We start from the raw sequence: 23,324 nt of genomic DNA, 5'->3' as shown, positions 1-23,324 counted from the left end.
AATAGAACTTTTTTTGTGTTGAACCCAATAATAGTCGCCTGAAATAAAATTGAATGAGATTTATTTGAAAATTATTTTTATACATCTTTTACCGCTCCAGAAAATGAATTATATTTTGTTTTATATGATATCTTATATCATATTATAAATCGTTGTTTTACGTCATTTCGTAAAAGTTTAAATTTCAAACACTCATAAAAATGATTGGTTTTAGTCCGGTAGTTTTGTTTAAAGATATTTAAAGAAAAACTTATAAAAATCCTTGTATACCATATTTTCAAACCTTAGGTAAACATACAAAAAATTTCTTAAAACCTAAATAATTTAAACCATTATTACCATTGCCATTTACAATCATTATTTATTTTACCTACTTAATTTTACATAAAATAAATCATTATTTTAGATTCTGAACGGAGAGAAGAATGTGTTGATTTTACAATGATATGTTTTTTTTTGTGTCTGTGTACAGCATAAGTAGTCGAAATAATGCTTCAATTTTAAACTTCAGAGGTGGTTTTCGATGGCAAAGTGAATATCTTTGGTCATTGATTAAATATACATAGATAGCCCAAGTAACAGTAAAATTCGTTAACGCTTGATAAAGTGAAATGGGAGCCAGAAATCTAGTAGTGTGGGAGCCATGCCAATAGGTTGCGCTGATCATAATTTATTCTGTCATGAAAATGTTGTTTTACCAAGATAATTTAAAAAAAACGATATACAATTACAATATGTATGAATGGCTATCAGTTATTAATGTTATCATTAATAATATTTAAAAATTTAAATCATTGTTATTGTTGTCGCGAATATCATTATTTATAGCAATATAAATATTTGAGTTCATTCAATTGCTATTTTCAATTTATAATTTTTTTTAAATGTCACGTCCTTGTGGATTAAAATGTGCTTATGTCAACTGTGGTAAAAGTGCGCGATCTGAGTTAGGTCTAAAACTCTTTCGTTTCCCAAAAGATGTAAATACATCAAGACAGTGGATATCGAACTGCGGTAAGAATATTTAAAGTAGCTATTAAGTATTTATTTATTTTATTTTATTTATCTATTAAGTATTAGCTATTTGATCTAAGGATATTTTTTGTTTTTGTTATAAAAGTTAATAAACCTATAATGATATGTTACTGTCTAGGTTACTGTATAATATCACATTTTTAAATTTTATTTTTCATGCTAATGTACTTAAACTATTGGTATAATATACAATTTTAATCAATGCTTAATCATGTTAAGTTCATAAATTCTAAACATTTTTTTTTACTTAAACTTTACATTTTGTTTTTAGGAAATATAAATTTATTACATCTGGATGTAGCAGATTTGTACAAAATGAGAATTTGTCATCATCATTTTGTGCAAAATGATTTCACAAGTTCCAGTAAACAACGCTTAAAAAAGTCCTCAGTACCCCAGATGTTCTCTGTAGTAGAAGACAACCTTTTTCATGTTACTACACCAACCAAAACATACAAAAAAACTAATTCTTATCTGTTAAGTCCATGTGCTGTTGCCTCAAAAAGAAAAGTATTATCACCAACAAATTATTCTCCAACAACAATGACACTCAGCCCTAATGAAACAATTCATTTTTTAACACCTACTACGTCTCATTATTTACCGTCTTCTGCTTCAAATGCCAATACTCCTGATGTTACACCAAAAACCAGAACTCTATTACACAAAATTATTGATTTCCCATCTACAATAGAACCTGCGATAAAACCAAAAAAATTGTTTTCCAGCTCTAATACTAATGTTTTAAATAAGTTAAAGAAATTAGTTGCTCATCAAAAAAAGCTATTAATGTCAAAAAGAGTAACAATATGCAAATTAAAAAAAAATCTATTTTCTTCAAAAACGCAAAATAAACATAATAAATCTGTACACTTTATGAATTTATTAAAATTTCCTTCTCAAGATTCAAAAACATTTGTTGGAATGCAAATATCACGTAATAATATGTCAACAAAACCATGGTCACAAAAAGAACAAGCTGGTAATTGGACGTCGCTCTGCTATAGGTTACAGTAGGTTAGAAGTGGGTTAGTAAGCTAACTGCATTAATGGATGGTATTAAATTTGAATTCAATGATATAATATCATTGTATAAGAAAAACGATTTTGATCAGAGCTGAAAAAGTTGAACATTTTATACATTTTTAACAACTAAACAATTTGTGAATATTCAGTTTAATTAATGTTGTCAAAATTTGAACTTTAAACGATTATAAAAAAAACATGCCTATGTATTTTTAATATTTTTCAACTGCTATTGTATTAACTTATGAGGAACCTTGTATAACATTTTCAAACTTTTTGACCCAACGAATAAAATTTTATTGACATTTATAGAATAAAAAACTAAACAAATTGAAAATTGAAAATGTGCATAAATAACTTAAAAAGATTCGAAATATTTTAAAAATGTTATCATATATAGTAAACTATAAAATAAACATTTGATGATAATTTCAAGTACGGTGATGAAATGATACACCAAAAAAACACACATCATTGTAAAATCAAAACGTCATTCATCGCCCCGCTCTAAATCCAAAATGTTTCTACGTAAATGCGTGTTATCTATTTTTCGCATGGGCTAGAGAAAGAAAACAAACAGTGCGCTTTGCAAATATCATCTTATGCGCAATGATTTAATTGTCTTGAGTTGCAATGTTACGAAAAAAAAGTGAAAAATAAATTGTAAGAAATATCAAATGTGCCAAATAAAAGCAATAACAAAAAGTATTAAAGGATTAATTTTCATAAGCAGTTTTATGAGAGGATATAAAGGATCTAAAAGTACATTTGTTTATCCAGACGTTGAAGATATAATGGAAGTTACAGCTGAAAATATTGTCAAGAAGTTACAAATTATTCATGAAAAGAGAGGAAAGTACATGTTCAACACATTGTTACCATAAAATTAAGACTGATTATTGTTATTCTCATTGTTAAAATATGTTAATTAATATTGTAATTTAAAATAAGTACCTATTCTGATTTAATAATAGACTGATATAAACTAAGTCATAACGTATTACCTGCATACCTAGGTTCCTAGTTTGTTATAATAATATAATATTGTTTTGTTTTCAACTATAAAAATATAATTTATGTGAAATATATAAATCTATAATTTAATTGTATTTTTTTTTAAATTTATTCCTTATTTTCTAATTAGTGTACATTGTCTTAAAAACAAATGCAAAATGTTTTTCTTATGTAAAAAAATGCAAGGAATCTCTTAAAGAATGTATTTTTTTGCCCCAAGTTAGTCTTAAAGAAGAAAACTTGGTTTTTATATGAAAATCATATGTCTGCCCCAAGTTAAACTTTTATGGTACAACTTGGGGCAAGCAAAAATATTTAAAATAAAATATGAAGGACTTTAAGAAAAAATTTAACCTAATAATATTTTTATGAAACAAGGTAAGACCCAGATTTTTTGTTATCACATGTAATTGCCAAACTTAAACAGTTTTTAAGTTATTTACAATAACAATTTTAAAGTGCCAAGTAACACCATTTGACGGTATATTGTTACAAATTATCAAATTTTTAAAACCAAAATCTTTTTAGAAAAACAATTAACAAAATTAAAATAAAACTTTTTGAAAAATATTATCTTACATAAACAATCAAATCAACTTAATAATGTATATGTTACGGTCAATGACGAAAATTTTGATATTTATGTTAAAGCCCGGCCAATGTCGAAAATTACCTTGTACAATACAAATTTACGTAAATTACCGGTAATTTACGTAAATGGCGATACATAATGGTTAATGTTGTAAACACGGGTATTTTTTTATTATTCACGTCAATTCCCAACTCCTGTTGGACGTTGTTGTAACTTATACATTTATAACATACGGGTCACTGTTAAGTGTCAGTTATCTATCTACACACGTTAGGTACTACGTTAGTATGTATAATTTATAAAAATATCACCGATAATCAGCGATAGTTACTCGAGTAAACCATAATAATATTAATATATAGCTGATGGACAAGTTAAATAATGCCGTGCTTATCTAACAAATTATCAAAGGTAGGTAATTTGTTTTATTGCATTTTTTTTTTCCCCCATAAAGTATTTTAGCTATTTCAGTTTCGTTGCAGACATCGTATTCGTTTCATATCGCTTGATTCGCTCGGAATCTGTAAATACCGAAAAAGAAATTACGCTGAGAGAAGCTGCAGGTTTAAATAGTGTCACTGGATCACAAGGTTACAGAAGGTGCAATTGCAAACTAAAGTGCAGAACAAATGCATTTGTCGATCAGTGGGAATATTGTGTAACTCCAAATGTCACAACAGCATGCCTTGCAAAAATAAATAATAAATAATAAATATAATATATTATCTATCTATACTATTATATAAAATTGTAAGGGTTTTTCTTAGACCGCGCTAACCGAGAAAACTACTGAACCGATTTGGTTGAAATTTTTTTTGGCTGAAACCCGACACTCCGCTGAAGGTTATAGTAACACTTTTGTCAATAAAAAAAAAGTATAAAGTTCATACAAAATCAAAAACAGAATCAAAGTAGTGGCGCCCTCTTTCGGCCAAAAAATATACTAAATATTTTTAGTTGTTACGGTTCTATAGGTTGCAGATCCAAAGAGGATGAGTTGTTCTTATATAAAATGGAAACATATGGTAAACTTATTGTATGACATATAGTTACTATTGGTTACTGATAGGACAAGGTTATTATGAAAGAATATTTTATGAAAATCCACCCGAAATGTAGGAAATCTGTATGTCAAAAATACAACAGTGGCGCCATCTGTCTAGAAAAAAACAAACTAAATTATAAAAAATTTAGTTTATTGTTGCAGATTAAAATAATAATAAGTAGTGTATTATATAGTGGTTGCTATTGGTTTATCGGGCATGTTTGTATATTATAATATTACTATATAGCCGACCCGGGCACGCATTGCTGTGGCTAAAGTTTTTGTAATATTACATTATAGTAAACAATCTAAGAGAACATCAGTCACTGGCATCAGCACACTGGCATAATTTGTACTTAGTTTTTTTACCTTTTTTTCTTACCCAAATTTTGAGTAAGTGGCCAATTCATTATCATGCCGAGAGCGCAAAGAGCACGCATTAGCAGAAGAACTGCCAATGCATCTCGAATGTATAACAGAAGGCAACAAAATAACACACCAGAACGTTCTCAAACACGTGCTCAGGAGCAACGTAACGCTTTGAGTATGAAATCAGCGTTTAATTATCAATCTGAGATTGATTATTTAAATATTAAAGCGCTTCAAATTGGACGAATGACTATATTATGTCCTAAGTGCCATGCAAAAAAATGGAAAGATGAAACCCATGGACTTTGCTGCGCTGACGGTAAAGTTGTTTTACACCAATTTGAGGATCTTCCAGACCTAATTAAAAGTTTAATTGATAATTCTCACCCTCTGTCAAAACATTTCTTTGATAATTATAGACGGTATAACACTCTGTTTCAAATGACATCGTTTGGAGCAAACGAAATAAGTGAAGGGAACTTCATGCCCACTTTTAAAATTCAGGGTCAAGTGCATCATTTAATAGATAGTTTATTACCCGAAATTAGAAATAATGCTAAATTTTTACAAATATATTTTATGTCAGAGTCGGATCAAATATCTATTCGAACAAATATGATTCCAAATATGAAAAGAGGTCTCATTGAATCATTGCAAACAGTTTTGCGTGAAAATAATCACCTCATACAGAGCTTTAGATCTAATCTGGAGTCGAGGTCTTTTGATGAGTTGCAAAACTTTAAGTTAATTATTCATGCTGACAGAGTTCCTCAAGATGAACACAGAGGTCAATATAATGCACCTACCATCGATGAAGTAGCTGTATTATTAGTTAATGAAGATAAAGGTCCCAGAGATATAGTTCTGCACGGTCGGAGTGGACAATTGAGTCGAGTTTCCGAATTGAATAGATCTTATGATGCACTGCAATATCCATTGATGTATACTAGAGGCGAAGACGGTTATCACATTAATATATTACAGGAAAATAACCAAAATCGAACCAAAACTGTATCCTGCATGCAATTTTATTTTTATAGGTTTATGGTTAGAGAAACAAGTCTAAATCATCTACATTATTACAATACATTATTCAGCCAATTCGCCGTAGATATGATGGCAAAATTGATTTCTGAAAGACTACACTTTATTCGTAACCATCAAAAACAACTACGTGCGGATGATTATGTTCACCTCCGAGATGCTGTTAACAATGATGCAAATATTAATGCTAATAACGTTGGGCAACAAGTAATTCTTCCTTCCTCTTTTACTGGCTCCCCACGTTACATGCATGAAAAAAATCAGGATGCCATGACTTATGTTCGTAAATCTGGCCGTCCAGATTTATTTATTACTTTTACATGCAACCCGGAATGGCCGGAAATAAAAAATGAATTATTTCAAGATCAAAAGTCGTTTGATAGACACGATATAATCTCTAGAGTTTTTCATCTCAAACTAAAAAAGTTTATGCATGTATTAAAAAATAAATATATTTTCGGAGATGTAAATTGTTATGTTTACAGTGTTGAATGGCAAAAACGAGGTTTGCCACACTGCCACATTCTTTTGTGGTTACAAACGAAAATTCAGCCAGATGAAATTGATAAAATTATTTCTGCCGAGATACCAAACAAAGACAGAGATCCTATACTTTATGAAATAGTTTGCAAGAATATGATTCATGGCCCATGCGGCGAGTTAAATATTAGATCGCCATGTATGAATATTGGAAAATGTAGTAAGAAATACCCTCACAAATTGGTCAAGGATACTCAAACTGGAGATGATGGTTATCCGACTTACCGACGGAGATCACCAGATGATGGAGGTTATACTGCAATATTAAAAGTTCGTGGTAAAACAGAAATCGTGGTTGACAACCGTTGGGTTGTACCGTATTGTCCAGTGCTATCTAGGTGCTTTAATGCGCATATTAACGTAGAATACTGTCATACGGTTAAAGCGATAAAATACATATGTAAATATATTAATAAAGGATCAGATAGAGCTACTTTTTCTGTTAATCGTGAAAACGATGAGATTACAAATTTTTTGAATGGTCGATACATATGTACTTCTGAAGCGTTTTGGAGAATTTTCAATTTTGAAATCCATGATAGAGATCCGACAGTTCAGCACTTGGCTGTTCATCTAGAAAATGGACAGCGTGTTTTCTTTAATGATAATAATCTTCATCAAGTTATTGAAAATCCAAGAAAAACGACACTAACTGCATTTTTTGAACTGTGTTCACATGATGATTTTGCGAAAACACTGTTCTATCATGAAGTTCCTTCTTATTACACCTGGGATAATAGCAGAGGCTGGTTAAAGAGAAGACGGGGAAAAGATGTTCCAGGTTGGCCAGGAATAAAAATGGACACTGCCATTGGTAGAATTTACACGATTCACCCAAATCAAAGTGAGTGCTTCCATTTAAGATTGTTACTAAATTATGTACAAGGCCCTACTTCATTTGAAAGCTTGAAGGCCTTTGATGGAGTCATTCACGCGACTTTTAAAGCTTCCTGTTTTGCTCTTGGGCTTTTAGAAAATGACGAGCAATGGAAAAATACTCTAGCGGAGGCAACTCTTTCAGAAAGTCCTTCAAAATTAAGAGAATTATTCGCAATAATCATAGTTTTCTGCCAACCGTCTGAACCTCAATCTTTGTGGGAACAGTTCAGAAATGATTTTTGTGAAGATATTCTTCTTACAGAGCGCACTCGATTAAATGACTTGCAATTTACTTTTTCTGATGAAATATTTAATAAAGGTTTGATTGAAATAGAAGATAAAGTTGTTTTTCTGTCTGAAAAATATTTAACTGAATTTGGAATGAACTCAACTGTTCGAAATGAAAATGCATCTGATCCTTTTGAATTCTCAATTTTGCGTTCTTACGATAATAACCGATTACAAGATTTTGTAGAAATCAATTTACCAAAATTAGTAAATGATCAAAAATATGCTTTTAATGTTATTACAGAAAGCGTAATGAATCATCAAGGAAGAGTTTTTTTTTTAGATGCTCCGGGTGGTACAGGAAAAACATTCCTAATTAATTTGTTGTTGGCTCAAATTAGATCCTCAGGTAAAGTTGCATTAGCAGTAGCTTCATCTGGTATAGCAGCAACTCTCCTTAGTGGCGGCAGAACTGCTCACTCGACTTTCAAGTTACCGTTAAATGTATTATTTGATACAGAATACGTTTGTCCGATTCGTAAAAGTGGCCCTCATGGAAAAATTCTTCAAAAAACCTCATTCGTTGTGTGGGATGAGTGTATAATGAGTCACAGATCACATATCGAAGCAATTGATCGAACATTAAAAGTCTTAGGTGTAATAATAAGTTTATGGGTGGCATAACATTCGTTTTCGCTGGTGATTTCCGTCAAACCTTACCAGTAATCCCTAAAGGTACTCGAGCTGATGTCGTTAATGCTTGCTTAAAATCTTCCCATATATGGAACTATGTTGAAAAACTTTATTTGCGAACAAACATGAGAGTTTATTTATGCGGAGGGGACGATATTTTTCCAGCACAGTTGTTGAAAATTGGAAATGGAACTTTAGAAAATGAAAATGGTTACATTTCTGTCAATCACACGATTGGACGGGTGGTCAATAACGTGTTAGAGTTGATTTCTACAGTTTATCCAGACATTTTTAATCTGTCCAATAAATCAGATCAGTGGTTATGTGAAAGAGCAATAATCTCTCCAAGAAATGTAACAGCAGAAGAAATTAATGATATCATCCTTCTAAAATTCGATGGACACTCACGTGAATATCTATCTATTGATACAGTTACATCAACAGATGATGCTATTCATTATCCACAAGAATTTCTCAATTCTCTTTCTCCTTCGGGATTTCCTCCTCATAAACTAAAATTAAAAATTGGTGCTCCAATTACATTATTACGTAATCTTCAACCACCGAACTTATGTAACGGTACAAGATTACAAATAAAATCGTTGCGAAATAATATTATAGAAGCCGTAATTCTTACAGGGCCAGCGAAAGGAGAAATTGCATTTATTCCAAGAATTCCCATGATTCCCTCTGACTTGCCGTTTTCTTTCAAACGGCTTCAATTCCCGGTTAAAGTTTCTTTTGCCATTACCATAAACAAAGCACAAGGTCAAACATTCAAGTACGTTGGCGTAGATCTTCGTACAGAGTGCTTTTCACATGGGCAATTATACGTGGCATTTTCTCGAACTGGAGACCCGAATCATCTTATGATTTTAATTTCAACAGGAAATATAACAAAAAACATCATATACTCAGAAGTCTTATAAAATTCATATTTTAATTCTTTTTTTTTCTTTAATAAATTTTAATAAATCTTTAATAAATTTTCTTTAATAAATCTTTATCAACCATAAATTATTTCTTTTTTATCAGTATTTATTTTTATAATTTATAACGCTAGAAACCGTTTTTTATATTTACTAGCCGATCACAATAAACAATAATATTTGAATAAAACATTCTACATATCATGGTCCGAAGGCAAAATAAACAACCAATCACGGGCGAATCACTCCGCTGAAGGTTTTAGTACCACTTTTGTCAATAAAAAAAAAGTATGAAGTTCATAAAAAATCAAAAACAGAATCACAGTAGTAGCACCCTCTTTGGGCCAAAAAATATAGTAAATATTTTTAGTTGTTATCCAAAGAGGATGAGTTGTTCTTATATAAAATGGAAACATATGGTAAACTTATTGTATGACATGTAGTTACTATTGGTTACTGATTCATAGAAACCTAATTCTATGTTTGTTTTTTTTTATATTATTATTATTATAAATGTGTCATAAATCTTTTTGTTAAATAGTTTGTGCTTAGTTTGATAAAATATACTTATTTTTACTTATCATGGCGAGAGCGTCAAGAACACGCATTGGAAGAAGAACTGCCTATGCAACTCGAATGTATAACAGAATTCAACAAGATATCACAACAGTACATTCTCAAACACTTGCACAGGAGCAACGTAACGCTTTGAGTATGAAATCAGCGTTTAATTATCAATCCGAGATTGATTATTTAAATATTAAAGCGCTTCAAATAGGACCAATGATTATATTATGTCCTAAGTGCCATGCAAAAAAATGGAAAGAAGAAACCTATAAAGTTGTTTTACACCAATTTGAGGATCTTCCAGACTTAATTAAAAGTATAATTGATAATTCTCACCCTCTATCAAAACATTTCCTTGATAATTTTAGATGATATAATACTCTGTTCAAATTACATCGTTTGGAGCAAACGAAATAGCTGAAGAGAACTTCATGCCCAATTTTAAAATTCAGGGTCAAGTGCATCATTTAATAGGTAGTTTATTACCCGAGATTGGAAATAATGCTAAATTTTAACAAATATATTATATGTTAGAGTCGGATCAAATATCTATTCGAACATTATTACAAAACATTATCCAGTCAATTCGCTATGTTCGATATGTTTGCTATAAATACTGCTAGCATGATCACAAGCAACGAATTTAATTAACAGTTTGAGACATTCAAGAGGTAGAATTTTTAACGGGCTACGAAGTGCACGGGTTCAGCTAGTTAATAATAAAAAAATAATAAGACAATTATTAATAAGTGTAGTCTGTAATTAATGTTATGTACGTAATTGACCAACAGTCAATGGTTAATAACGTTAAGATTCGGTCATCGAGGTAAAATTGTTTTATTTTATTTTGTAATTTACAACAATAACCTATTATCTTGGATACTGACGTTATTTCCAGGTAGTTAATGAAAATAACCTAGCGAACTGGCTTCTAACGTTAATGACCGGTTAATAACGTAAATATTCAATTTTCATCATTGACCGTAACATATATAATGAAATTATTGTCATATTATAATTGGTACATGTTTAAAAACCAAAATATTTTTATTATATTAAATTAACAAAATAAAATCAAACTCCATTCAAAATATTATGTCACATAACCACATAAGTAATCAAATAAACTTAATAATGATAATACAATGGTTTACAGTGTTGGGTAAAAAAAAATTTATGAGCAAAATGCCAAAATGTTATTTCACATGAGTAATCAAATAAACTTAATAATAATAAAATATTAATAACTAGCTGAACCCGTGCACTTCGTAGCCCGTTAAAAATCCTACCTCTCGAATGTCTCAAACTGTTAATTAAATTCGTTGCTTGTGATCATGCTAGCAGTATTTTTTTATACATATAGATAGATAATGGTTAAAATATACTAAGTAATAAACTTACAATGATAATCAATTTAGTTTATCATTATGTAAATTTATTCGTTTTATCGAGAAAAGTCTGACAATTTAAATATTCAATAGAATAATATTTAAGTCTGTCACTTTTTAACTCAGCCAATCTTATCCCCATAGGTCTAATATATCTTTGTACAAAATTTCGTCGCAATTTGTTCATCCGTTTAGAAATGCATAAAGGACAAACAGACAGAAATCCATTTTGATATATATAGATGATACTAATAAGTACGTAATTATAGTTTATAATCATTGCATTTTTTTTTTTTAATAAACAATTTTAAATATTGTTATGTATATAATATACTCTGGTCCTTTTTAATTTGGACTTTTTAGGCTTAGGACTTTTTCACCCCGACTCATTTTACCACGATTTGATTAATATGTTACATGGCGATCTAATATTTAACTCGCCACATGGGCTATGAATAAAGTGACCAGACGTCCCGATTTTGGCGGGACAGTACCGATTTTCAAGTTGGTGTCCCGCTAAATATTATTATGATAAAAGCGGGACAGTAAACTGTACCGACTTATACTTTTCGTCCCGCTTTTTCCCGATTCCAAATAATAGTTAATTGACTTATTTTCAGTGAAAAATTTTCACTTATTATGGCGAGTATGTCGTTTATTTTATGTTCCATCAGATCATAATATGAGATTATTTTGGACAGTTCTTACTATCTATACTATGCATAGTAACTATATGGCTGTATAGTATTATATTATATTATAGCTAATGGGTTAGGTGACAACCGTGCTTGTTATCACAGAACATTGTTTTTTTTTTTTTTTTTATTACTTATTTTATTATATAATATTATTATTTAACTATAAAATTATGTTTTTTTTTTTAAAATCTTTTTTTTAATTTTAGCCTCTATAGTTCCTTTTGAATACTTGTCCCGCTTTTATAGAATTATTATCTGGTCACTTTAGCCATGATCAGATTCTTGCATACTATTTCATAAAGTATAAGATCTCTGTCTTTGTTCGGTTTCTCGGCAGAAATAATTTTATCAATTTCATCTGGCTGAATTTTCGTTTGTAACCACAAAAGAATGTGGCAGTGTGGCAACACCACTGTAAACATAACAATTTACATCTTCGAAAATACATTTATTTATATGCATGTATTTTTTAATACATGCATAAAATTTTTTAGTTTGAGATGAAAAACTCTAGAGATTATATCGTGTCTATCAAACGAATTTTGGTCTTGAAATAATTTATTTTTTATTTCCGGCCATTCCGGGTTGCATGAGAAAGTAATAAATAAATCTGGACGGCCAAATTTACGAGCATAAGTTATGGCATCCTGATTTTTTTCATGCATGTAACGTGGGGAGCCAGTTATTTTCCTCCAAAAGAGGAGGGAAGAATTACTTGTTGCCCCACGTTATTAGCATTAATATTTGCATCATTGTTAACATCATCTCGGAGGTGAACCTAATCATCCGCACGTAGTTGTTTTTGATGGTGACGAAAGGGTAGTCTTTCAGAAATCATTTTTGCAAACATATCTATGGCGAATTGGCTGAATAATGTTTTGTAATAATGTTCGAATTGATATTTGATCCGACTCTGGCATAAAATATATTTGTAAAAATTTAGCATTATTTCTAATTTCGGGTAATAAACTATCTATTAAATGATGCACTTGACCCTGAATTTTAAAAGTGGGCATGAAGTTCCCTTAAGCTATTTCGTTTGCTCCAAACGATGTCATCTGAAACAGAGTATTATACCGTTTAAAATTATCAAGGAAATTTTTTGATAGAGGGTGAGAATTATCAATTAAACTTTTTATTAAGTCTGGAAGATCCTCAAATTGGTGTAAAACAACTTTACCGTCAGCGTAGCAAAGTCCATGGGTTTCATCTTTCCATTTTTTTGCATGGCACTTAAGACATAATATATTCATTGGTTCTATTTGAAGCGCTTTGATATTTAAATAATCAATCTTGGATTGATAATCAAACGCTGATTTCATACTCAAGCGTTACGTTGCTCCTGTGCAAGTGTTTGAGAACGTACTGGTATCTTGTTGAATTCTGTTATATATTCGAGTTGCATTGGCAGTTCTTCTTCCAATGCGTACTCTTGACGCTCTCGGCATGATAAGTAAAAATAAGTATATTTTATCAAACTAAGCACAAACTATTTAACAAAAAGATTTATGGAACGTTTGTAATAATAATAATATGAAAAAAAAAAACAAACATAATATTCGGTTTCTATGAATCAGTAACCAATAGTAACTATATGTCATACAATAAGTTTACCATATGTTTCCATTTTATATAAGAACAAATCATCATCTTTGGATCTGCAACCTATAGAACCATAACAACTAAAAATATTTAGTATATATTTTGGCCGAAAGAGGGTGCCACTACTGTGATTCTGTTTTTGATTTTTTATGAACTTTATACTTTTTTTTACTGACAAAAGTGGTACTAAAACCTTCAACGGAGTGTGGGGTTTCAGCCAAAAAAAATTTCAGCCAAATCGGTTCAGTAGTTTTCTCGGTTAGCGCGGTCTAAGAAAACCCCTTACAATTTTATATAATAGTATAGATAATAATAATAATAATAAATAATATTATTATTATAATAAAATTATTGTCATATTATAATTGGTATACATGTTTAAAAACCAAAATCTTGTTATAATACAAAATAAAATAAAACTTTGTTCAAAATGTTATTTCATATAAGTAATCAAATAAATTTAATAATAATAATAAAATGATTCACACAGGTAATGGGTTAAGATAAAACATATGTGCAAAATGCCAAAATGCTATCACACATACATACATAAATAATCAATAAATTATCTTGCATCATAATATATTGTAGGTATTTATACTTAAAAAAAAAATATATATATATATAGTTTGTTTCGAGTTATCAAAATTACACAAAGTTTTAATATAAAAATCTTTTTAGTATACTGCTGCTTTTATAAGTTATTACAAAATAAAAATAAGTACAATTTGTTGGGCAAAGTTTTAATAATGATAATAATAATAATAAAACATACACCATTTTAATAGATATATTAACATATATTATTGTTCTGAAGAATGCTCAGATGCATGTGAATGTATCATTGACATAAGTATTGCTTTATTTTCAGATATTTTTATAAAAAAACATTTATAAAGAACTGAAGAAAAGTCTATATAGGTAGGTCTTGATACACTTGATGTATCCACATAAAATAAACCTAAAACATTTGATGGTAATGGGTCATTATAAAAAAGTGACATGTTGTTAAATATACAAATATTCAATGCAATACTATTATCTTCATTTTGAATAATTTGTAATATCCTAGCAATTTTATTACAAGATAGCATTACATATTGATCTTTAATTTTATCAGAATTAAGTAAAACATTATTAATACTCAATTGTTTAAACATTTTTATGGCGGGATTTATTATAGATTGTCTATAAACATCATAATAAATTTCATATTTAAAAACCGGGGATGCTGAAGATGTATCAATGCCAAATGTACAATTATTCGATAGATGGTGTTTTTCAATTATCCTATTATATGCTTCTTGCAATGGGAATCTTGTTTTTTTTATTTTTATTTATTATTTCTTGCAAATGGTTTTCATATTTAAAAGCACTAAACTTGTCTAAAGGCCCATGCATTTTAGCACACTCTGGCAAACGTATTAAATTATGCACATTATATGATATACATTCTGGACCATAAATTATGATATAATCACTAATAAATTGTTTTATTAGAGATGTAGCCTTGTCATTATATAGTATATGAGTATCCTGAGCCACCAATAAGCGTATTGAAGTATGCAATAGCATAAAATGTTTATACTGTTTTTTTTTTTTTTATCTTTCAGGAGAAATGGCCCAGTATAAAGAAGTAGGGCACAGAGCTCTGTGGCCTTAAAGTTTTCAAATTCTTGAAAAGATCTTGGTAATCTAGAAAAATCTGATGGATAATATTTTTGTTGAATGTAAACAACACACCCTATAGTATGTAGATTATAAGTAAAATTATTCACACTGTAGTACAGCAGACGCTGAATAGGCATTTTGTATTACTAGCATCATAATCGTTCTATGTAGTAGCCTGTAGGACGATTAGTCGTTGTTTTATATTACGCCTCGGAGCACTATAGTTATTCGTATCAATTATACATATTATTATTATATTATTACATATATCCGATCTTATTATTATTTACCTTTAGCTTCTGTGTATCTGGTGTACTTCAACAGGTTATGGGCCCAGTATAGTAAGGTAATTATAATAAAGACGTGTATGATTGATACAATAATTATTGATTTACGAATCGCGTGTTTGTGTACAGACAGTGTACAGCAATAATAATTCGCGAAGTATAGTGCAGTGCAGTGTTAGTGCATCGATCGTGTGAAGCACAGCAATTGTGTTTGTTATTATTACATTTATAGTGTACAGACATTGTACAGATAATTTGTTATTATGGAAAACGAATCTATAAAAATTAATAAACTAACCGGTAATGACAATTGGGAAACATGGAAATTCCAAATAAAAGTCATAATGACTGCAGCCGATATATTTGATGTTGTGACCGGAAAATCGAAAAAACCTGCTCTTACAAAATCAAGTTCAGAAAATGAAGAAAATGCAAGAAAAAGGTATGGTGTAGATTATTCAATATATAAAAAAGCGGACAACAAGGCTCAAAAGTATATAGTCACGTCAGTGGATGAACAACCACTGCAGTACATAATGAATTGTGACACGGCTAAGGAAATGTGGGGCAAGTTGCTTAGTGTATATGAACAAAAGTCGGACTCGAGTGTAACGTTGATTCAACAAAAGTTCTACAGCTATGTTAAAGACCCAGATGACAATATGGCGATTCATATTTCGAAATTGGAGAGTCTTAGTAGAAAATTAAAGCAGTTAGGTGAACCAATATCCGACTCAATGCTTATGACCAAGATACTAATGACTTTGCCAGAAAATTATAAACATTTCTACAGTGCGTGGGATTCGATACCAAATGTGGACAAAACATTGTCTAATTTGTCATCTAGACTCATGGTAGAGGAAACAAGACAAACTCAAAGTTATGATGCTGAGAGATATACTGCAAGTAGTAGTGCATTTTCGGCAAAGAAATCATTTGGAACAAATAAAGAAAAACGTACGAAAATTGGCAATTCTGAAAATCAATGGAACAATGATTAAAAACCAGGCAAGTGTAATCATTGTAAAAAACCAGGGCATTGGAGACGTGAATGCCGGATTTTCTTAAAAGAACAAAAAGAAAGAAATAAGAGCAACTCAGGAAATGCGTTGGTTGGTGTACAATCAAAGGACATCAAAATCAGTGAGTCAGAAAAATGGTATGTGGATTCAGGTGCTAGCGATCACATGACTAGCAGAAGAGAATGGTTCAGTAACTATGAGTCATTTGAAGTTCAGTTACCAGTACGTATTGGTGATGGCAAACATATCATGGCAATTGGCAAAGGAAATATAAATGTTCAAGCGAAAATCGGTAATAAATGGGTTGACAGTCATTTGTCAAACGTTTTACATGTACCTGATCTTAAAGTAAATTTGTTTTCGTGTGGAGCGTGCCTTGACAAAGGTATAAAAATGATGACAGACAGCGATGGATGTACATTTAAAAGGGATAATTAAATAGTTGCTATTGGAGTTCGTGAGAATAAAATGTTTTCAATGGCTCTGAAGACAAAGTCAGTGCAAGAAGCTGAACAAGCAAATATTGCAGTTAAAACTCTCACATTACTACAGTGGCATGAAATGTTGAGTCATCAGAATGTCCAATATGTTCGGAGCTACTTGAAACATATGCGGATTCCATTTACAGAAACGAAAAACAAATTTTTCTGCGAAGCTTGCATTTATGGTAAACAACACAGAGAGCCATTTACACTGAGCAATACAAAAACTACAAAACCAGGTCAATTAATTCACAGTGATGTCTGTGGCCCTATGGAGGAAAATTCACTTGGAGGTAAACGGTATTTTGTTATATTCAAGGATGATTATTCTAAATATACATATGTGTATTTTATGAGCCAAAAATCAGAAGTTAAAAATAAATTTGAACTAGTTTTAAATACAGTCAAAAATCAGTTAAATATTTCAGTAATTACTTTAAGAAGTGATTGTGGTCTGGAATATAAAAATACTGAAGTAAAAGCCTTATTGGATAAATTTGGAATAAAACATGAGACGAGTGTACCATACACACCCCAGCAAAATGGAAAGGCGGAAAGATCAATGCGAACAATTGTAGAAGCGGCCAGAACTATGTTATATAGCAAAAATCTATCCAAGGCACTTTGGGCAGAAGCAGTGAATACAGTCGTGTATACAATAAATCGTACAGGTAACACAGATCGAGAAGGAAAAACACCTTATGAATTATGGTTCAATAAAACACCACATATAAATCATCTGAAAATTTTTGGTAGCGAAGTATATACCACATATACTAAAAGAAAAACGAAGAAAATGGGATCAAAAGGGTAGAAAAGGTATATTCGTTGGATACTCAGAAGAAACCAAAGGATATCGTATATGCATTGATGGAAGAGAAATTTCAATAAGCAGAGATGTAATATTCAAAGAGTCAACAAGTCCATCTACAGCTACACAAGTAAAAATCATAAATAAAGAAGAAAAAGAAGAAGAGGAAGAAATAAATTCGGAAGGTGAAGCTGGAGATGAGGAAGACAACAACGACGACGAAGAAAAGTTGGATGATGATGAACAGATACCAATAGGAGCTGAAGAGCAAACAAGAATGACACTCAGAGACAGAGGAAAACTCAATAAACCTATAAGGTATAAAGATGCATTATTTTCAGAATGTAATGATCCAGTTACATACGAAGACGCTATGACAGGTGACAATTCAGATGATTGGAAGGCAGCAATGAACGATGAAATGTTGTCATTAAATAAAAATAAAACATGGACACTTGTGGACTTGCCTCAAAATAAAAAAACCTATAAATAATGGTTGGATATACAAGACTAAATACAAAGCGAACGGAGATGTCGATCGGTACAAAGCAAGATTAGTAATAAAGGGATCTGCGCAAGTTCATGGAATAGATTTTCAAGAAACGTTCAGCCCAGTAGTGAAATATGATTCTATTCGAGTAATACTTGCGATAGCAGCAGCCAGAAAATTAGTACTCAGACAATTTGACATTAAAACAGCATTCTTATATGGAGATCTTGAAGAAGACATTTATATGAAACAGCCTAAAGGTTACGAAGATGGAACACAGTTAGTATGCAAAATTCAACGGAGCCTATATGGGTTGAAACAGGCACCCAGGTGCTGGAACAAAATGTTCAAAAATATGCTGATGAACTTTGACCTAAAGGAAACAAAAGCAGATCCTTGTGTATTCGTAAGTAATAAAAACAATCAATTACTAATTTTCGCTATTTTTGTAGACGATGGACTAATCGCAGCAACAAATAACCAGCTGGTGGACATAATGGTGAAGTATCTAAAGGACAACTTCGAGACGAAGGAAGGTGAACTTGATCATTTCTTGGGTATTGAAATTGATCAGAGACCTGATGGTTCAATTTTCATACACCAATCTTCATATTGCAAGCGCATTTTAGAGAGGTTCAATATGGAAGAAACCAAAGTCCTGCATATTCCCACAGATCCACAACACTCATTAGATCCAAATTTGTCAGGATCATTGGAAGCAGGGGAAGTTCCATACAGAGAAGCAGTTGGAAGTTTGTTGTATCTAAGCCAAATAACAAGGCTTGATATAACTTTTGCAGTAAATCTTGTCAGTCGTTATCTAGAAAAGCCTCTGACAATTCATTGGAATGCGGTGAAACGTATATTTAAATATTTAAAGGGAACATTTAATTATGGTTTAATTTATGATTCTAGTGTAACACCAAAGTTGCGTGGATATAGTGATGCAGACTATGCTGGTGACACAACAACGAGACGATCAACATCAGGATTCATTTTCATGATGGGAGATGGAATCGTAGCATGGTGTTCACAACGACAAAAATCGGTAGCACTTTCGACTACTGTGGAAGAATACATAGCGCTGAGCCAATCTATACAGGAACTCACTTGGTTGACGCTACTTATCAGTGATCTTCTGGAGCCACAGGGAGATACACCTGTTTTGTATGCAGACAATCAAAGCGCCATCAAACTAGTGAAAAATCCAGAATACCATAAGCGAACAAAACACATCGATATTCGCTATCATTACATTCGTGAGAAGTTCAGTGAAGGGATGTTTTCTCTGGAGTATGTGCCAAGCAAGGAGCAGTTAGCTGACATATTGACTAAGCCAACTCCACGACCAAGATTCCAGGAACTCAGGGAGATGATGGGAATAAGATATATTAATTCTAAGTTAGGGTATATTGTTTAAGGGGAAGTGTTGAATGTAAACAACACACCTTATAGTATGTAGATTATAAGTAAAATTATTCACACTGTAGTACAGCAGACGCTGAATAGGCATTTTGTATTACTAGCATCATATTCGTTCTATGTAGTAGCCTGTAGGACGATTAGTCGTTGTTTTATATTACGCCTCGGAGCACTATAGTTATTCGTATCAATTATACATATTATTATTATATTATTACATATATCCGATCTTATTATTATTTACCTTTAGCTTCTGTGTATCTGGTGTACTTCAACAATTTTCTTACGTTTTCTATATTTATATCTAATAAATTTAGTTTTTCTTCAGGAATTCTCACCATTTTTTTTTGCATTTACCCAAAATCTTATCAACCTTTTAACTACGCCAAGACATACCACATGCATATAGTCGAGACTACCCACAGAAATTATATCAATAGGTAGACGTTCTAAGGGAGATGATCCTTTATGGTAATCTTCATTGGTCTTGCTGCGAAAACTTTCGTCTGTCCTTCGTGGAGCATTTACACCAGGAAATGTCATTCCCTTAATAAAATCACCTTCTTCAATACACATATTGCACCCAAAATAAGCCATGTGACCTTTTACATTAAGAATATAAGCTTTAACTGGTGCATCACATATTATTTGACTAATTGAAAATCCAAAGGTGTTATTATCAATAATAATGCCATTTTGTAAAATATTTAACATTGCTTCGATAAAATGATTTAAAAACTCTTCGACATCATATGGTTTTTTGGAGTCACTATGATAAATTCCAATGGTGAATACTTTATTAATTAAAATTGGTATATTTGTAATAGACATTAAAATAGGCCAAAAAGCACTATTGGAACATTTAGATATAGGCAATCCGTCAATATTAAAACCAAGTTTTATATTATTTAATAGGGCTGGCGGTATTTTCGGTATACCGTAAATACCGGTATACCGGTATTTCGGTATACCGGTCTTTTAAAATTATTTTGATATACGGTATAACGTAAAAAACCGTAATTTACGGTATACCGTGAAATATCGTCTAAACCGTATACCGGTATACCGTAAAAACCAAATAAACGGTATATCATAAAAACCGTAAACCGTATAAACGACGACATTTTTCTATTTATAAAATTACCTACGTTTTTAGTATTGGGAATTCTGGACCTTATCATTTATATTTATACAGGAATTATGTACAACGAGATACGAGAAACACGATTTCTTGGTAGACTGGTTACTGTCGACTGTTGTGTGCCCAACTAGTGATTGTCTTGTAATTTATTTAATATTGTTAATCATTACATTTATCGGTATTAACTACTAGCGTTTCAATTTGTCATTCTGTTAAAACTACAACTAAATACCTACTAATATTGTCGTTCTGGTTCTATTTATCTGACTTACAAATTTAATTACACATCAAGATCATCAAGTTATTCAAAAACGTATTCAAAGGTCTATTATTTTAAATCGATAGTCGGTATGTATAGCTTAAATTATTATTATTATTATGTTACCTACTCATAATTTCAAACAAGTAAATATTATAACAAATTTAATGATTGACACCAAAGGCTGAGTGGCCCTAAAAAAATTAATTTAAATTATAAGATAAATGTGTTAATGACAAATCTTAAAATTTTAATATTATATCCTTGTTCATGTAAAAATATTCCAACTCTAAATCAGAATGAAATTAACATTAAGAATAGGCAGTATCTCTATATAATGTTAATGTACAAATGTTTAAATAGTAGTAGCCAGTAGGTATGTTACTATATGTATAGTACATCCATATAAAAAGTTTTAATTTAAAACTATGATTTTGAGACGCTGCGAGTCTTTGAATTAATTACATTATTTCATTATTTATTATGATTTAATCTATTTTTGCATATTAGTAAAACATAAGTAAAGTATATTATGTTAATATTTTTGGCAAGTTTCCAAATCAATTTTTTTTAAAATTAAATTGTCTTAAAAACCTTAAAAATGGTTCATGCCATAGTACCTATAACATGTAGGTATTGTACCTTGGTTCACATTGGAGTATGCATGTATAACTATAAAGCTACACTTTAAAATGTACTTTTTTTTTAGAATTTTATGTCTGGTCATTATTATTATATTATATTAAATTATTTATAATTTCAACCAATTATAAAACCAAACATTCAATTTATCACCAAAATTTCATATCACAATCATTCTGAAAACGAATGATTGGTAACTCTTTATTTAACCGACCTAGGACACCAAGCAATATTTTTGTTGCTTAGTGAGCTACATTGTCCCTAATAAACTTATTTTTCAATAAATGTATGTACCACTTTTATATTTCTTATAAGTTAAGTACTATCTATACCGACCTAAGACACCAAGCAATATTTTTGTTGCTTGGTGAGCTACATTGTCCCTAATAAACATATTTTTCAATTAAATGTATGTACCATTTTTATATTTCTTATAAGTTAAGTACTATCTATTTTTTAAATACTTCCCTAATTATTTTTCAGGTATGGCCAAGCAACGTTCAAAAATTTGGATATACTTTAGTAAAAATAATAAAGATAAAGGTGTATGTAATAAGTGTAAAAAACAGTTTGAAGCTAAAGGTGGAAATACAAGCAATTTAATATCTCATCTGAGGTCTCACCACCCAAACATTCATTTGGAGTTTAAAAATTTAAAATCTCTTGTTGGAAAGTAAGGATACCTACTTATGAGTTATGATCATATGACATATATGATATATACCTATGTCCTATACTTACCATTTAATATTTATGATTGCTTTTTATTTTTTATACTGTAATTCAATTAATATTGTTTTTGGTTTATTAGTGATAATGTTGATGAAACTGATGAAGACGAAGGTAATACTCAACAAACTGATTCGCAAAGTCAAAGTGATTATCAGTCATCACCATCAACATCGATGTTGGATAATACACCTTCTTCTTCAGTGTAAGATTATTAAACATAATTTAAATATTAATAGTTTTTGTAGATAAAACAAACAATAATTGTAATAGCTTATTTTTAATACATATAATAAGTAATAATATCTTATACTTATGTTAAACCATAGTTGTAATTGTAGGTATTCCCAGACAGGGTTTTTTTTTAATGATTTTTTCTGTAAATGATCGGAGGTAGGAATGGACTGTATAATCGGTATGTAAGATCAAAAGGATAAATAATGGTGCAACAACTTATGTTTGCCACGGTGTCACCGGGTGCTACTATTCAAATAAAAATGATAATAATAACTAATACTTTAGGTGAAGTAGGGGGCACAATAGTGCTGGCCAGCGGAGGGCAATAATTAATACAATAAATAATAATAATGTTAGGTAAAAACTAATTACGGTATAAACACAATAATAACAAAATATATGTATATAAAAACCGTGTTGGGCGACAGCAGTCCGCTGGACAATCAACGGCTCAAGGTATGGTTGGTGGACGGTACTGGTAG

The 23,324-nt window shown here is 30.7% G+C and overlaps 2 protein-coding genes across 2 annotated transcripts; both read left to right on the top strand.

Moving 5' to 3' along the window:
- Positions 1–5,660: 5,660 nt before the first annotated feature.
- LOC149054532 (uncharacterized) lies at positions 5,661–8,456 on the top strand. Its single transcript, XM_089230114.1, has 4 exons — positions 5,661–6,299; positions 6,711–7,003; positions 7,304–7,863; positions 8,182–8,456. Exons 1-4 carry the CDS (start codon positions 5,661–5,663, stop codon positions 8,454–8,456), a joined length of 1,767 nt encoding a protein of 588 aa, XP_089086240.1.
- Positions 8,457–8,590: 134 nt separating this feature from the next.
- LOC149054531 (uncharacterized) lies at positions 8,591–15,281 on the top strand. The gene is made up of 3 exons (XM_089230113.1): positions 8,591–8,993; positions 9,105–9,246; positions 15,263–15,281. Exons 1-3 carry the CDS (start codon positions 8,591–8,593, stop codon positions 15,279–15,281), a joined length of 564 nt encoding a protein of 187 aa, XP_089086239.1.
- The last annotated feature ends 8,043 nt before the right edge of the window (positions 15,282–23,324 follow it).

Source organism: Diuraphis noxia, unplaced genomic scaffold, assembly GCF_037042655.1.
Source record: "Diuraphis noxia isolate RWA-SAM2 unplaced genomic scaffold, SU_Dnox_SAM2 contig0006, whole genome shotgun sequence".
NCBI classification, from domain to species: domain Eukaryota; kingdom Metazoa; phylum Arthropoda; class Insecta; order Hemiptera; family Aphididae; genus Diuraphis; species Diuraphis noxia.
The sequence above is the reverse complement of the archived record's forward strand: the minus strand, read 5'-3'. Positions and strand labels throughout refer to the sequence as shown.

What these genes read in the sequence shown, in the direction of transcription:
- LOC149054532 (XM_089230114.1), top strand. Translation starts at nt 5,661, where the DNA reads ATGTCAGAGTCGGATCAAATATCTATTCGAACAAATATGATTCCAAAT. An exon ending in GAGATGCTGTTAACAATGAT is followed by an intron (nt 6,300 to 6,710) that starts GCAAATATTAAT and finishes ATTTCTGCCGAG; the next exon opens with ATACCAAACAAAGACAGAGA. An exon ending in TGATGAAATATTTAATAAAG is followed by an intron (nt 7,864 to 8,181) that starts GTTTGATTGAAA and finishes TTAGATCCTCAG; the next exon opens with GTAAAGTTGCATTAGCAGTA.
- LOC149054531 (XM_089230113.1), top strand. Translation starts at nt 8,591, where the DNA reads ATGAGAGTTTATTTATGCGGAGGGGACGATATTTTTCCAGCACAGTTG. An exon ending in TAAACTAAAATTAAAAATTG is followed by an intron (nt 8,994 to 9,104) that starts GTGCTCCAATTA and finishes TAATTCTTACAG; the next exon opens with GGCCAGCGAAAGGAGAAATT.